This window comes from Podarcis vaucheri (assembly GCF_965113315.1).
Source record: "Podarcis vaucheri genome assembly, chromosome: 14".
NCBI lineage: Eukaryota > Metazoa > Chordata > Lepidosauria > Squamata > Lacertidae > Podarcis > Podarcis vaucheri.
The window spans coordinates 25,629,250-25,644,652 of NC_138752.1; the positions used below are offsets into that span (position 1 = coordinate 25,629,250).

General features: G+C 47.9%; 1 protein-coding gene across 1 annotated transcript in view; it reads right to left on the reverse strand.

The window, feature by feature from the left end:
- Positions 1-15,403, reverse strand: part of SLCO3A1 (solute carrier organic anion transporter family member 3A1) — a 126,315-nt gene that overhangs the window by 76,759 nt on the left and 34,153 nt on the right. The window contains exon 2 of the mRNA XM_082198468.1: positions 14,715-15,180. Coding sequence (XP_082054594.1) covers positions 14,715-15,180 — 466 coding nt within the window. The remainder of the gene's footprint in view (positions 1-14,714; positions 15,181-15,403) is intronic.

Sequence of the window (15,403 nt, forward strand, 5' to 3'; positions counted from 1 at the left end):
GCTTCAACCAATCTCATGCAAACCAGGCAGCTGATCCAACTGTATTGCTCTCGTTTGCCTCCCTGACTTGCCCGCTGCGTTCAGACCTCCGATAGCTATTAGCAAAATGACATGAAGTGGAGCAATTGCCGTGATATGCCAGAGATCCAGAGCGACGGTGCTGCAGTGAACGTTTTTCTCCCCCCCCCAACTCTTTGTAATTTAATAAATACATCCGCTTAAGTGCCCCCGCAAAGCATAGAAGGTGTTTCCATTAATTGATTACGGCCATGACTCTAAGTGAACTGCAACAATATTTATGTTTTCATTTAATTTTCTGGGTTAATGCTGCCACGAACAGGGATGTGGGGAACCTGAGCCTGGTCTGCTAAGGAGCGGATATTCAAAAACAATGACTCCGGAGGAAGGGCAATGATTTAAAAGGCTTCAGGTTTTTTTCTGGATCAATGACGGTGTGGCTGATACCACAACATCCTTGTAGATTTTTGCCATTTAATCTTAAGAGGAATTGGTCTGAGATGGACAGAACACCTGCTGTTAAGAATATATATGGCACTTCTGGGAACAGTTCCTGGATGGCTAGTATTAATAACTCATTCATTTCTCACTAGTACATCCCTTTGTACATGGGGTAGGCAGGGAATGGAAGCTGTAAGACTTTACTAAATGACTCTCGTCTGGGATTAGTGAAAAATGTTGTTGAGTACTTTCCATGGAAAATAGATAAGGCTGTAACCAACTAAGGGGACGTACAGATGTAGGGAATATTGTGTTGGTTTTCCTGATTATAAAGCTAATGTTTCTGTCCTGTTTTCTAATGTTCCTTTCACAATGTGGTATCTGTTGTGTCGACAACCCGCCAGATCAACACAGGAAATTAAAAGGAAGGGAGACCCACCCTCTTCTCTTATTGGACTACAGTGGTACCTCGGGTTACATACACTTCAGGTTACAGACTCTGCTAACCCAGAAATAGTACCTTGGGTTAAGAACTTTGCTTCAGGATGAGAAGAGAAATCGTGTGGCGGCAGCAGCGGGAGGCCCCATTAGCTAAAGTGGTGCTTCAGGTTAAGAACAGTTTCAGGTTAAGAAGAGACCTCCGGAATGAATTAAGTATTTAACCCGAGGTACCACTGTATAGCTCTGTGGTTCCAGTCTCTGTAATTCATTCTGTAATGCCTGTTTATTTTGCTTCCATGCCACCTGGATGTCTACCACATTTTCCTCTGCTGCAATGAATCTTTTTTTTTCAAAGGAAGCCTTAAAAAACCCTTTCTGCCCTTAGCCCTAGAGGACAAAAGCAAGGGTTAAGAATGGACCTCAGGTTAAGAATGCACCTTCGGAACAAATTAAGTACATAACCAGAGGTACCACTATACAAATCATCCACCTGACATTACCAACACAGGGAAGATTGGGCCAGGAACAGCTTGGCCACAATTCATGCACCGGTTACGTCAAGACTGGATTCCTGCAATGCACTCTGCATGGTGCTCCCCTTGCGCTTGATCTGGAAGCTGCAGTTATTGCAGGATGCTGCAGCATGACTGCTGACAGGACTGAGGCCTTGCCGGCATATACCACCCATACTCGGAGATCAGCACTGGTTGTTAAGTTGCTACAGGGCTACCATTGGTACATAAAGCCCTTACCAACTGGGGACCAGTTTACCTGCAAGATCGCCTTTCCCCACATTCACCAGCTTGACCACTTCAATCTAAGGAACTGGCACTGTCACAAGGGCCACACAATACCCATTCGGCACTCGGGAGACCTTGGTCTTTTAAGTGTGGCAGCACAGACTTTGGAACTCCCTGCTTATTGACACCAGGTAGGGGCCTTCACTGTACTCATTTCGGCACCTGCTAAAAAATACTTTTGTTTAGAGAAGCCTATCAAGACATGTAGAGAATGCTGACATGTGTTGCAATCTGGTTTTTACCTTATTGTTGGTTTAAATTATTATTTTTTGATGTTTTACGTAGTTGTTTTTAATTGTTTTTACTGATAATTTCATTGCTTTATTCTTTCTGTAAACTGCTTTGAGGGCTTTTTTTCTTTTACAGTCAAGCTGCATATGAATTGTATGATGTAAATAAATAAACCTAGACAGCATCTTAAAAAGCAGAGACATCATCTTGCCAACAAAGGTCCGTACAGTTAAAGCCATGGTTTCCCCAGTAGTGATGTATGGAAGTGAGAGCTGGACCATAAAGAAAGCTGATCGCCGAAGAATTGATGCTTTTGAATTATGGTGCTGGAGGAGACTCTTGAGAGTCCCATGGACTGCAAGAAGATCAAACCTCTCCATTCTTAAGGAAATCAGCCCTGAGTGCTCACTGGAAGGACAGATCCTGAAGCTGAGGCTCCAATACTTTGGCCACCTCATGAGAAGAGAAGACTCCCTGGAAAAGACCCTGATGCTGGGAAAGATGGAGGGCACAAGGAGAAGGGGATGACAGAGGACGAGATGGTTGGACAGTGTTCTTGAAGCTACCAGCATGAGTTTGACCGAACTGCGGGAGGCAGTGGAAGACAGGAGTGCCTGGCGTGCTCTGGTCCATGGGGTCACGAAGAGTCGGACACGACTAAACGACTAAACAACAACAACAAATAAATAAACACAGGGCTTTGACGACCTGCATTGAGGGCTATGCTACTAGCCACAATGGCTGTGCTCTGCCTCCACAGCTGGAGACCGCAGTGCTTCTAAATACCAGGAGGGGAGAGGGATCTTGTGCTTTGTCCTGCTTGGGGCATCTGGTCGGCTCCTGTGAGAACAGCATGCTGGGCTAAATGGTCTATTGGCCTGACCTGGCAGGCTCTTCTTGTGCTCTTGACAAGAGACAAAATGATCCACGAGAAGTGCCAGGAACCTGGCAGCTGCAGAGAGCTGAGGAATCACATACCAGTTTGAAACAAGCAGTCAACTCTTTCGTTTCAAGCCTTTTGTTTTCGTTTGGTGCTAAGGAAGATGCAGTGCCCATCACCAGCTGGAAAGGATGGCGCCTGCGAAAAGCTGAATGTGCTGGCAGTTTGAACATCCTCTTTTGAGCTCGGAGAGGGCGGGGGTAATTTGGATTTGGTTTGACTCCAAAGCACTCCCCCACCCTTCCTTCCTGCTATTCCTATAAACAGTTGCTACAGCAACACTCTCTTGTGGCTGTCTCACAACCTTTACAGCACGTACTACAGAGCTTTCTACAGGGCCTGGCAACAATCCTTCTAATAACAAACTCAGGTGGCGAGTGCTGACAGGACTGCCACAAAAATGGGGCCAAGGAGGAACAAGCGGGAGGTATCTGCATGCCCAAGGGAACCCAAAGTTTTCAGAAGTATTTTTTTTTTAAAAAAAATGTGATAGCCAAATATTCCTGCCCCGCTCCCAAACCCCATAGTCCAATGAGGACTGAACATGCACCGTAGCCTTGGAACGTTGTGACAATTGGGGTGGGGGAGAAAACAGCAGGGGGGAAACTGGTATATGCTGCTTGGAGGGCTGTAATATCTGAGCAGATCCATCCTTTGACCCAGACCAGGATTCTAGAATGCTCTGGGAATTCTGGAAGCCGGTACTCCAGTCTGTACTTAACTATGAGCAAGGAAAGCATTCTGAAATAAAGCTCTTCATTCAGCAAACATGGCCTCCATCTATGTTCTGTTTCTCTGATGCCAAAAATCAATTGAGAGAATGGACCACAGAATGGATGGCTGTAGCCCTGAACTTTGTTTGAGGCAAAGATACGTTGCCCCACCCCCTTGACTCATCCAATGCAAAACAGGAAAGCCCTGGAACAAAATATACATTAGAAAGAAGGAACCAAAAAAAGAAAGACAGAAGGAACAAGGTGATGTGAAGGTCCTGTTCCCTGCAGGTGTCAATGTGCCAGCGAGTTTCCCATGGAGACCTTAGTCAGATTCCTGGAATCACATAGGATGGAAGTGATAAAGGTGATGCACAGGGAGCTCAATCTTGTTTTCTGACCCAGCCGTGTTCCTACTTGACCCACACCTGACATCACATATGGCAACAGGTGTGGGCAAATGGGCATGGAATGGGAGAAACGGTCTGTCAAGCTGTTCCTGAGCCCTGACCAAAAAGATAACCACACCCTTATACACTGCACACATCCCTGGCACTCTGTAGAAGAGGGCCTCCTGTAGACACCATTCTCATCAGGAAGTCTGTTCCACACAATGTAGGAACTAGGCCTTTGGAGTTGTGGAACCTTTCTGTGCTGGAACCTCCTTTTCCTTACCTATCAGGCATCAGAGAATTGCAGAGTTGGAATGGTACCCATGGGTCATCTAGTCCAACCCCCTGCAATGCAGGTATCACAGCTCAAGAATCCCTGGTCATCTAGTCTCTATTTAAAACCCTCCAATGAAAGAGAATCCACCACCTTCTGAAGTAGCCTGTTCCACTTTTTTCTTCAAGCAAGCCTATTCAGTCTTGCAAGATACTGACATGTGTCTTAATCTAGTTTTAGCTTATTGCTGTTCTTAATTACGCTTTGAATCCTTTAAATGCTTGTTTTTAACAGTTCCCCTCACTCCCCAATAATTTCATGTTTTAGTCTTCTTGTAAACAGTTTTGAGAGTGCTGGGGTCTTTTTTTGTGTGTGTAAACAATCAAGTGGTATATAAATTTTGTCAAATACCGTATTTTTTGCTCTATAAGACGCACCAGACCACAAGACGCAACTAGTTTTTGGAGGAGGAAAGCAAGAAAAAAATATTCTGAATCCCAGAAGCCAGAACAGCAAGAGGGATCGCTGCACAGCGAAAGCAGAAATCCTTCTTGCTGTTCTGGCTTCTGGGATACCTGCGCAGACTGCATTCACTCCATAAGACGCACACACATTTCCCCTTACTTTTTAGGAGGGAAAAAGTGCGTCTTATAGAGCAAAAAATACAGTAATTAAAACAAATAAGAGGGACCACAAAGGCCAGCCAATAGAGGCATTCTGTCCCTGATATTTCACCTAAGGTGAGACTGCAGTGCAGAAAGTTAAAAAGCAGAAACAGGGGAACAATCCAAGGGTTGCCAAGTCATCATCTGAGCCAACTGTGTTTTGGAACAAGACGTATCATAGCTACCAGAAAGGACTAGTCGACAGAGGCTTCCCTTCCTGGCAGCCAGTCGCGATGGAGATCAAGGGAGAAAAGGGCAGGGCTGTGTAAGCTGGCTGAACAATGAGGAGCTAGGCTGGGTTTATGTGAGGCCTTTGAGGGAGGAAGACAGAGCCCAAGAAAAAACTTCTCCACTACCCCAGTTCACTTTGGCCAGTGGTGAGAAAGGAAGCGTTTCCCACAAATGAAAATGACAGTGGGAGTCCTTTTCCTGGATCCACAATGCTCTAGGGGGATAACATTTGCTTTTAATTGTATGTTGTTGTTTCCATCACAGAAGTGTCTGCTACCCTAGGCTCCTTTTGGGGGAAAGGTGGCATCTAGATTTAATTGAGTAGAATGAATGAATAAGTTGGCTGTCTGTGCCTGCCACTGACTCTGGCTCCATCCTCTGCTGGGCTCCCTTGCTTTCTGCCCCACAAATCCCAAATGGGCCCCCAGCCACCACTGATGGAAAAGTTTAAGGCTGAACATGTCAAACCATCATAAAGGATTACTCTTCTTTGTTTTCCAAAGGTATGCCCCACGGAGGACCTTATATAACAAATAACAATGAGGTCCCAAGCCACAAGGTGGTTAGATTGGTCTCAACTAGGGCCAGGGCCTTTTCAGTACCTGCCCCAACTTGGTGGACCGCTCTGTCACAAGAGACTAGGGCCCTGAGGGACTTGACATCTTTCTGCAGGGCCTGCAAGACAGAGCTGTTCCGCCTGGCCTTTGGTTTGGACTCAGTCTGACCCTTATGTTTCCCTCCCCTTATAGTTTTGATTTATGGGCTACTATTAAAATGAGGCTGCATTTTAAATTGCATTTTAACCCATATTTTAATAAACTGGTTTTTTGTTTGTTTGTTTGTCCCCCCCCCCATTATGTTTTATTGTAATTTTATTGGTGTTAGCCACCCTGAGCCCGGCTCTGGCCGGGGAGGGCAGGGTATAAATAAAATTTTATTATTTATTATCATTATAAAGTGTCTGAGAAGGGCAGCCCAGCCTTCAAGATACCCACTCTACCCTATGACCCCCAGCCCTGACCACCTTCCCACAGGGGTCTTCTAACAGGTATGCATCCATTGCTGCAATTCAGGGTTTCATACACCTGTTTTCCACCTCAGTCTTTAGTGAAGGTGGCTTATCCCTTCTGCTGTCCTTTATTGGTGGCTTTGGGGCAGCAATGGAATGTACTGTAAGTAGGAATAAGGGAGAAATCAGACTCAGTTTGCACTGAGAATGAAACCAACCTAATTTGCACTTTCTGAAACCATACGGTAACCAAAGCACGGCCATCTTTTGTAATCCTCCAAATTCTGCAATGCAGGTCTCAAGCAATGTGCACACAAAATGCACAAAATGCATAAAGTGTCCAAAGAAATGCATATATTGAAAATAACATAGAAAAAAATGTTATAGTAGGGGAGATCACTTTGCAAAATATGTGGCTACTGCATTGAATGTGTATATTTGCAGAAATTTATGCTAAAATGCATTTTTTTATGAGGACTTTTGAAAAGAAATCACAAACTGATGTGAAAATGTGGTCTAAAAGTTAAGATTGGAAACAAGAGGAACAGGGAAACTGAAATTGGTGGATTTTCTCATCGCTAAAGGTAGGCAGCCACCTATTCCTCAGTTTGATGAAAGATGCCAGGCAAAGCAACCTTCCCTATCTTAGCTCCTTGTAAATCATTGTTGACCTCTTATGATGTCCGGTTGGTGCTTCTGAATCTTTTGAATGACATCGGTACAAGCGTCTGTGAAAAGTGTTGGTGTCTTCCTCTGTTATTTTACACAAGAACAACTTACAAGTCTTGGCTTGTGATCCCAAGGGCAGACTGAAAACATATTACTTCCCACTAGGCAGAAACTAAACCTGAATCTTCCAGCAACTGACTTAAAGCAATGAAAAGTGGGAGGAGGGAACCTTACTGCCTAGATAAGAAAGTCATAATTGGTAACTTTGAAGTCAATAAAAAAAAGATCCATAAAAAAGTTAAGGGTGCTTTAGAGATTTCACTTGCAGAAAACATTAGGAGAATATCTTCCTAATTAACCACTCTCTCATTACACTTGTCAGCCCAAAAGGATTATTGTCAGGGGATGGTTAGCTGCTTGTGCTTAAAATTGTGCCCCTTCAGAGTTTGTGCGACCCCACAAACCTCTGTGTGTGACAGAGCTCCTCAGACATGTCTGCTCTAGTCACTAGTAGTGTCTGACAGTGGCTGTCTGCGGAAGCGCTTCCAGCAAAGAAGTTCCTTAACGGAAACGCGTCTCCTGGACTCACGACGTGGCAGCTTCCGGCGAAGTATGGGTCTCCCTGCAGTTGCTTCTGACACCTCCCCGCTATTTTCGCTCGAAGTGTCTCTCACCCCTTTCTCTCCCCTGCTGCTTCCTGCCTGGGCTGCTGCGTCTCTTTCAGCATTACTGAGATCCTCCTCCAGAGACCCCGCGCTCCCCCTGCTGGTCCCTGCTTTGGCTGTTGACTCTCTCCCAGTCTCTGGGAGCCTTACCACTTCCCTTCCTTCCGATGTCAGTTCCCTGACATCCACCTCCCCTCCAGGGCCCCCCTCTCCCCCGCCCCTACTTTCTCCTCTGGGCGGTGAGGAGCTGAAACCCCTAAAAGAATCCTCTTCATCTTCAGACGTCTCGAACAATTCCCTCCATCGGTCTTCGTTCCGACTCGCTGAATCCTCCTCCACCTCGGAATCAGCGAACCCCTCCAACTCTTCTTCGTCGTCGGTGGTGGCGAAGTATTCCCTCCGGAACCTCGCCACTGGCTGGGGTTTTCTAGGGAATCTCTGATGAAAAGTTTCAATCAAAACCTCGTCATCTACATCCTCTGCCCTGACCCAGGTGTTTTCCGACTCCGGCTCCCCTTCCCACATTACCAAATACTCTACTTGCTCTCCCCTCCACCTAGAATCGAGAATCTCCGCTACATGGTAGCTGTGTTCTTTTTCCTCCATAGCTGGTCCCCTATTGACCCTCCCCTCTCTGTCTCCTATATACGGTGACAGCAATGATCTGTGGAACACTGGGTGCAACTTCATGTGGTTCGGTAACCGGAGTCTGAAAGCCACTGGGTTGACCTGTTGCGTGACTTCAAATGGGCCCAGTCTTTTGGGTCTTAACTTCTTACAACCTCCTTTAAATGGTAACCCTTGGGTGGACAGCCACACCTGGTCCCCCACCCTAATGCTTTCCCCTTCCCTTCTGGTTTTGTCTGCCTGCCTCTTATATTCCTCCTTCGCCCTGTTTAAATTAAGTTGGAGCTGGCGATGGATCGCTTCCATTTCTTCAACGAACTGTTCTGCGGCAGGAACGCTCCAGTTCTCCCCCTCCCCCCCTGGGAAGGCTCGGGGATGACACCCGTGATTGGCCAAAAAAGGGCTCATCCCCGTGGACACGTTCTCTGCATTGTTATAGGCAAATTCTGCCAACGCCAGCTTCTCCACCCAATCATTCTCTCTGTCATTCACATAACATCTCAAATATTGCTGGAGGACACCATTAGCTCTTTCCGCCTGCCCATTGGTTTCTGGATGACGGGCAGTGGAAAAATTCACCTCTACATGCAATAAGCTCATGAGCTTCCTCCAGAACCTGGAAGTAAATTGTTTCCCTCGGTCCGAAACCACCCTCAAGGGGGCACCATGCAACCTAAACACATTTTCCACAAACAATCTAGCGGTTTCTTCTGCTGTGACCGCATGTGAGCAGGCTATAAAGTGGGCCATCTTTGTTAACAGGTCTACCACAACCATAATGGCTGTCTTCCCCTTGGACCTGGGCAGATCAGTCATGAAATCTATTGCCACTGCCTCCCATGGTCTTTCCGGCGTGGGTAGTGGTTCTAATAAACCTGCCGGTGCCCGCCTCTCCCCCTTGGCTCGTTGACATCGGTCACACCCTCTCACATATTCACGCACATCTTCCCTGACCTTGGGCCACCAGAATTCCCTGGTAACCAGCCACATGGTTTTGTGTTGCCCAAAATGCCCTGCTGTGGGGCTATCGTGCAGTTGCTTGAGTACCTTTTCCCTCAATTCCCCTTCCGGTATGTATAACGCTCCCTTGTAATACAACGCCCCGTTTCTCTCCTCAAAACCCCCGGGTTTGTCTCCCTCCCTCCTGAGACCCCTGAGTTTGTCCTGGGCGTATTCATCCTGCACCGTTCCCTCTACCAGTTCCCTTTGCCCCACCAAAGCCGCCCCACACACCCAGCGGTCCTCGGGAATAACATGGGTCTCTTCGGGTGCACCCTCTCCCTCCAAATATTCAGGTTTGCGTGAGAGAGCGTCCGCCCTAACGTTCTCCGGGCCTGGTACGTAACAAATCTCAAAGTTAAATTTGGAGAACTCCTGGGCCCATCTCAACTGCCTTTGGTTGAGCACTCGCGCAGTTCTCCAATACTCTAGATTCTTATGGTCCGTGCACACTTGCACCTTCTGTTGTGCACCAATTAGTAGGTGCCTCCATCTCCGGAAGGCCTCATAAATAGCAAGAAGTTCCCGGTCGTGCACCGTGTAGTTTCTCTCAGATTTGTTCAGCTTTCGTGAAAAGAAGGCACACGGTCGCCACTCTGACCCCTCCTTCCCCGGCTGCAGAAGAAGCACCGCCCCTATGGCTCTGTCAGAAGCATCTGTTTCGACCCTCAGCTTTTTTTGTAAATCCACATGTAGAAGTTGTTCGTCAGAGGCGAAGGCCCTTTTCAGTTCCTCAAACGCTCGCTCCGCCTCCCCCGTCCAAACAAACTTCTTTTTGCTGCTGAGACAGTCCGTGATGGGCGCCGTCAGGTGGGCGAAGTTTCGGATGAACTTACGATAAAAGTTTCCAAACCCTAGGAACCTCTGCACATCCTTCTTGGTCTTGGGTGTTTTCCATTCCAGCACCGCTTGAACCTTGCCGGGGTCCATGGCCAACCCCTTGTCTGACAAGCGGTACCCCAGGAATTCCACCTCCTTGATATGAAACTGACACTTTTCCAGTTTCACCCACAGTCTGTTGGCTTGCAGCCTGCTCAACACTTCTCTGACGTCTCTCACATGTTGCTCCTCATTCTCCGAATACACCAACACGTCATCTAAGAAGGCCACACAATTCTTGTAGAGCAAAGGCCCCAGTACATGGTTCATAAAGGCTTGAAAACACGCGGAGCCTGTTTGTAATCCAAAAGGCATAACGAGGTATTCAAATGCCCCCAAAGGGGTGAACATGGTGGTCTTCCATTCATCCCCTTTCCTTATACGTATCAGGTTGTACGCCCCCCTTAGGTCCAGCTTTGTAAAAATCTTTCCTTTTCGCACCCTGGTCAAAATATCATCAATCCTGGGCATAGGAAAAGCCGCCGGCTCTGTCACTGCATTTAGGGCCCGAAAGTCACATACCAGCCTCGGCTTGTCTGTGTTTTTTTTATCCACAAAAAACACTGGGCTACCCCCCGCTGCCTTGGACTCTCTGATGAAGCCTCTCTTCAGGTTCTTGTCAATGAACGCTCGCAACTCCTGCATCTCCCTGTCTGACATGGCATACAACTTGCCTACAGGAAGCTGTGCTCCAGGGAGTAAATTGATCTGGCAATCAAAGGGCCTATGCGGGGGTAGTTGGTCCGCTTCCTTCTCGCTGAACACGTCGCTGAGATCAGCATACTGTGGTGGCACCTTCCCCTTCTCCATCACTTCCGTCCCTGCTAGGGTGGCTTGGGCCCCTGCTGACCCCTTTTCCGCCCTGCAGTGTTCTAAGCAGTATGCGGAACCGAAGGAAACCACTCTTTGATGCCAGCCCACCAGCGGATCATGTAGGGCCAGCCAGCTCATTCCCAAAATAATGGGAGCGCCTCCCAAGGTGGCCACATTAAACGCTATCAGTTCTGTGTGCCTTGCCACCCTCATTATCATTGGGACGGTCTGCAAGCTGACGCCTCCTCCCAACAGTTCCCTGCCATCAATCGTGGTCACCTGCAGGGGGTTGCTTAAAGGGATAGTCTGTATCTGGTGCTCAGCAGCAAACTCCTTGCTCATGAAATTGCAGGAGCTGCCTGAGTCCAACAGCGCCTTTATTTTTAGGGGGTGTCCATTTTGCAGCTCTAGCGACACTTCAATCACTAGAGCAGGTCGAGGAGCTTCTGGCACTGGCACTTGGGGAAGGGGCACTTTCACTGCTCTTTGGCCTGGCTGCAGTGCCCTGCTGGCAACCAGGCGTTGGCTTTTACCTGCTCCGTTTCTCCCTGCTCTTCCCCCTCAACCGCTCCCACCATCCCTTGCCATTCCTTCCTCTGGGGGCAGACTCTGGCAAAGTGGCCTGGCTGTTGGCAGAGATAGCATTTCCGGGCTCCCTTTCCCTCCTTCTTCGCCCCCTCACTGGGCTTTGAAACTGCGCGCGCGCGGGCTGTTCCGATTTCCATCGGCTCTGCCGGCGGGAAAGCTGGCTCAGGAATGTCTGGAATGCGTAACTCCTTCCAACGTTCCCCTCTCCCTTCCCGCCTCTCCAAGGCTCTTGCCTCCTGGCGCGCTCCAATGGTCAGCGCAGATTTGGTCAGCTGATCCATAGACCCCGCCCTGGGGCTCCTGGCCAGCTCGTCTTTCACAGCTGAAGAAAGACCTTCTTCAAATAGCATCTGAATGGGTGCCGCCGATAAATCCCACCCCAATCTGTGAATCAGCATGGTAAATTCAGTCCAGTACTCACGGACAGATCTGCTTCCCTGCTTGCAAGCCATTAGCTGTCTGCGTACCAACCCTTCCTCAATATCGCTGGAAAACATGATATCCATTGCGCGAAAGAATTTCATAGTGTCCTTTAGGATATCGTTGTGCGTTGCCATCAGGGGTCGAACCCAGTCCCGCGCCCCCTTCTCAAGATGCCCAATTACGAACGCAACTCGCGATTCCTCATCAGGGAACTCATCAAACCGCACATTCAGAGCATATTGCATCTCAGTCCTAAAGGCATGGTAATCCTTGGGGTCCCCCCCAAACTTCTGCACCAATCCTGGTACCTTTCTGGGGAACTGAGTGGTTCTCCCCTTTTTGTCAGCATCCTGAGCCCTTCTCTCCTCGAGCCTCGCCGTCTGCAGCGCAAGTTGGACCTCCAGCGCTTGATACCTTTCCTCCAAGCTTGGACCAGCTCCAACCCCTGCGTCTCCGGTTCCGACTGGGTTGCTCATGATGCTTTCTCCTGCACAGGCAGCGTACAGAGACTGTCAGACTGCTGTCAAGGGGATGGTTAGCTGCTTGTGCTTAAAATTGTGCCCCTTCAGAGTTTGTGCGACCCCACAAACCTCTGTGTGTGACAGAGCTCCTCAGACATGTCTGCTCTAGTCACTAGTAGTGTCTGACAGTGGCTGTCTGCGGAAGCGCTTCCAGCAAAGAAGTTCCTTAACGGAAACGCGTCTCCTGGACTCACGACGTGGCAGCTTCCGGCGAAGTATGGGTCTCCCTGCAGTTGCTTCTGACACCTCCCCGCTATTTTCGCTCGAAGTGTCTCTCACCCCTTTCTCTCCCCTGCTGCTTCCTGCCTGGGCTGCTGCGTCTCTTTCAGCATTACTGAGATCCTCCTCCAGAGACCCCGCGCTCCCCCTGCTGGTCCCTGCTTTGGCTGTTGACTCTCTCCCAGTCTCTGGGAGCCTTACCACTTCCCTTCCTTCCGATGTCAGTTCCCTGACAATTATTAACAGATCATCAGCTTTCTCTAATGCCAACAACCATGAATAAATAGAATGGTTATCTCTTTCCTGCCATTCTAATTACAAAAAAATATATCAAATAGACGGGACAAGAGGAGCTATTCATAATAGTTTCTTCTCTGCCACACCCTTAATTTCCCTATCCACCCACCAGTGGTGGACTTGGATCCTACGGTACCCTGTGCAAGGCCAAAATTTGCCCCACCATCCTCTCAATGCCTTTCCAAAGGCAGGTAAGGAGGCACCCAGCTTTGGTAAAGAGATACGAGAGCCCTGTCTGGGTCCTAGAGCCCTCCCTCCTCCTTCCCAAAGCTGGGAAAGTACTAACTAAATTTTAGGAACAAGAGGGAGGACTCTAGGACCCTGACAGACCCTCATGCTTCCTTCTGAAAGTCCAGCACCTTGTTTTCTGGGCTCTAAGACAGCAGCTCCATGGTTCAGCACCCATTGCACAGCCCTAATCTGCCCCTACACCCATCAATGATGGATATCCACAAATTCCATCTCGTTTCAAGATGCCATTATTTTCCCCATCATAAATATTTTGGCATTGTGTTCCAAAATAACTAATTTTCGGAGCAACGAGCCAAGAGGCACACATGTTTCTGGAATGGCAACTATTTCCTGGGGAAGGTGAATGAAAACAGAGACCTAAGAAAAGACTATTTATGTATGTGGCTACGGCTGCATGGATGTTATTGGCCGACCAGAGAAGAATGGCAGATCAAGTTGATGAATTATGCCGAAATGGCTAAAATGACCGGAAGAATCAGAAACCAGGAAGACCAAAATTTTAATAAGGAATGGGGAAAATGTATAATTTATCTTAAAAACCATTGTAAACACAGTTAAAATCGTTAGTAGGACTGGAATATATCACTTGTAGTTTAATGGTGAATTTTGGATACAATGGAGAGGTAAAAGATTTGGATTATTATAAAAGATGCAGGAGGAAATGATTAACAATAGGACCCAGAAAGGGGAATCCAGGAGATTCTTTGGAATCTTGTTTCTGTGTTGTATGTTGGATACATGACTGTAAAATTTTAGTCTGAAAAACCAAATAAATAAATTTATAAAAAAGAAAGGAAATGGAGACTTAAACTAGTCATCAGGAAAGAGGAAGGTGCTGTAGAGGTTTATTCCTAAGAACGTAAGAATAGCCCTGTTGCATCAGGGCTCTCTGGCCCAGAACCCCATTCTCATGGTGGCCACCCAGTTACCTGTGGGAAACCTGTAAGAAGGGCCCATGAACAAGAGCACCTCCTCCTCCTGTAGCCTCCAGCAACTGGAACCCAGAAGCATTACTGGCTCCGAACATGGAGTCAGAGCATGACCATCATGGCTAATCCCCATAGATAGCCTTCTTGTTCAACCCTCTCTTAAAGCCATCCAAGTTGGTGGCCTTCACTGCCTTCTGTGGGAGAGAGTTCCATATTTTATGTGTTGTGTGAAGAAGTTCATTCTTTTATTGATCCTCAGCCCTCCAACATTAAGCTTCATTGGGTGTCCATCAAATACAGTGGTACCTCGGGTTACATATGCTTCAGGTTACATACGCTTCAGGTTACAGACTCCGCTAACCCAGAAATAATACCTCGGGTTAAGAACTTTGCTTCGGGATGTGAACAGAAATCGTGCTCCAGTGGTGCGGCGACAGCAGGAGGCCCCATTAGCTAAAGTGGTGCTTCAGGTTAAGAACAGTTTCAGGTTAAGAACGGACCTCCGGAACGAATTAAGTACTTAACCCGAGGTACCACTGTAGTAATATAATGATGATGAGGATTCCCACCCAATGAACAAGAATTCAGAAGCAAGAAGGCACCATTCCAAATCTACCCAGTTAGTAAAGAAGACAAGAAACAGTCAAAAACGATACTCTGGAAAGCTCCACCACTTACCTATATAAAGGGAAGAGTCTTTCCTTCTCACATGGTCGTCAATGTAGGAAACTCCTAAAGGCTGCACAGGGGTGGCCCCAATCCCTAGGAGGACTTGAGCTCCAATGAGAAGCAAATACATCATGTTGGTGGCAGTTCTGTTCCTGCAGATAAGCTCCGGGTCTGGTCCCTCTTCGCTGGCAGAGCCATTGACCACGCAAACATCCCTCCCTTCGGCGCCCCACCGAATCTCCCCGGATTCGTATTCATACTGATGGGTCAGGAATTCGGGCAGCGCTGAGAGGAGAGCCCCGAGAGCCATGACGATCCCTCCGCATCCTATCAAGCGAGGCCGGTGGCCCCGGGCACCAAAATAGCTGACAAAGAGGATGAGAGCCAAGTTCCCAATCTCAAAGCTGCTGGCGATCACACCCACGTCGGCACTCTGAAGGTTGAATCTCCGCTCCAAGGTGGTCAACACACTCACCTGTGAGGAAAGACAATGAGATTTAGTGTGCTTGTGTCCTATTTTCTAACGTTCCTTTCGCATTGCAGTACCTGTTCAAATATGGAAAGGTGGTGTGGTTTTTTACTCATATACTCGCATGCCATGCTAATTTTCATTCACACCAGTGGGCATGGTGTGACGCAACAACAAACATTGTTGGACAATGTGTTGGTGCTGACCTTTAAAGCCCTAAACAAACTTG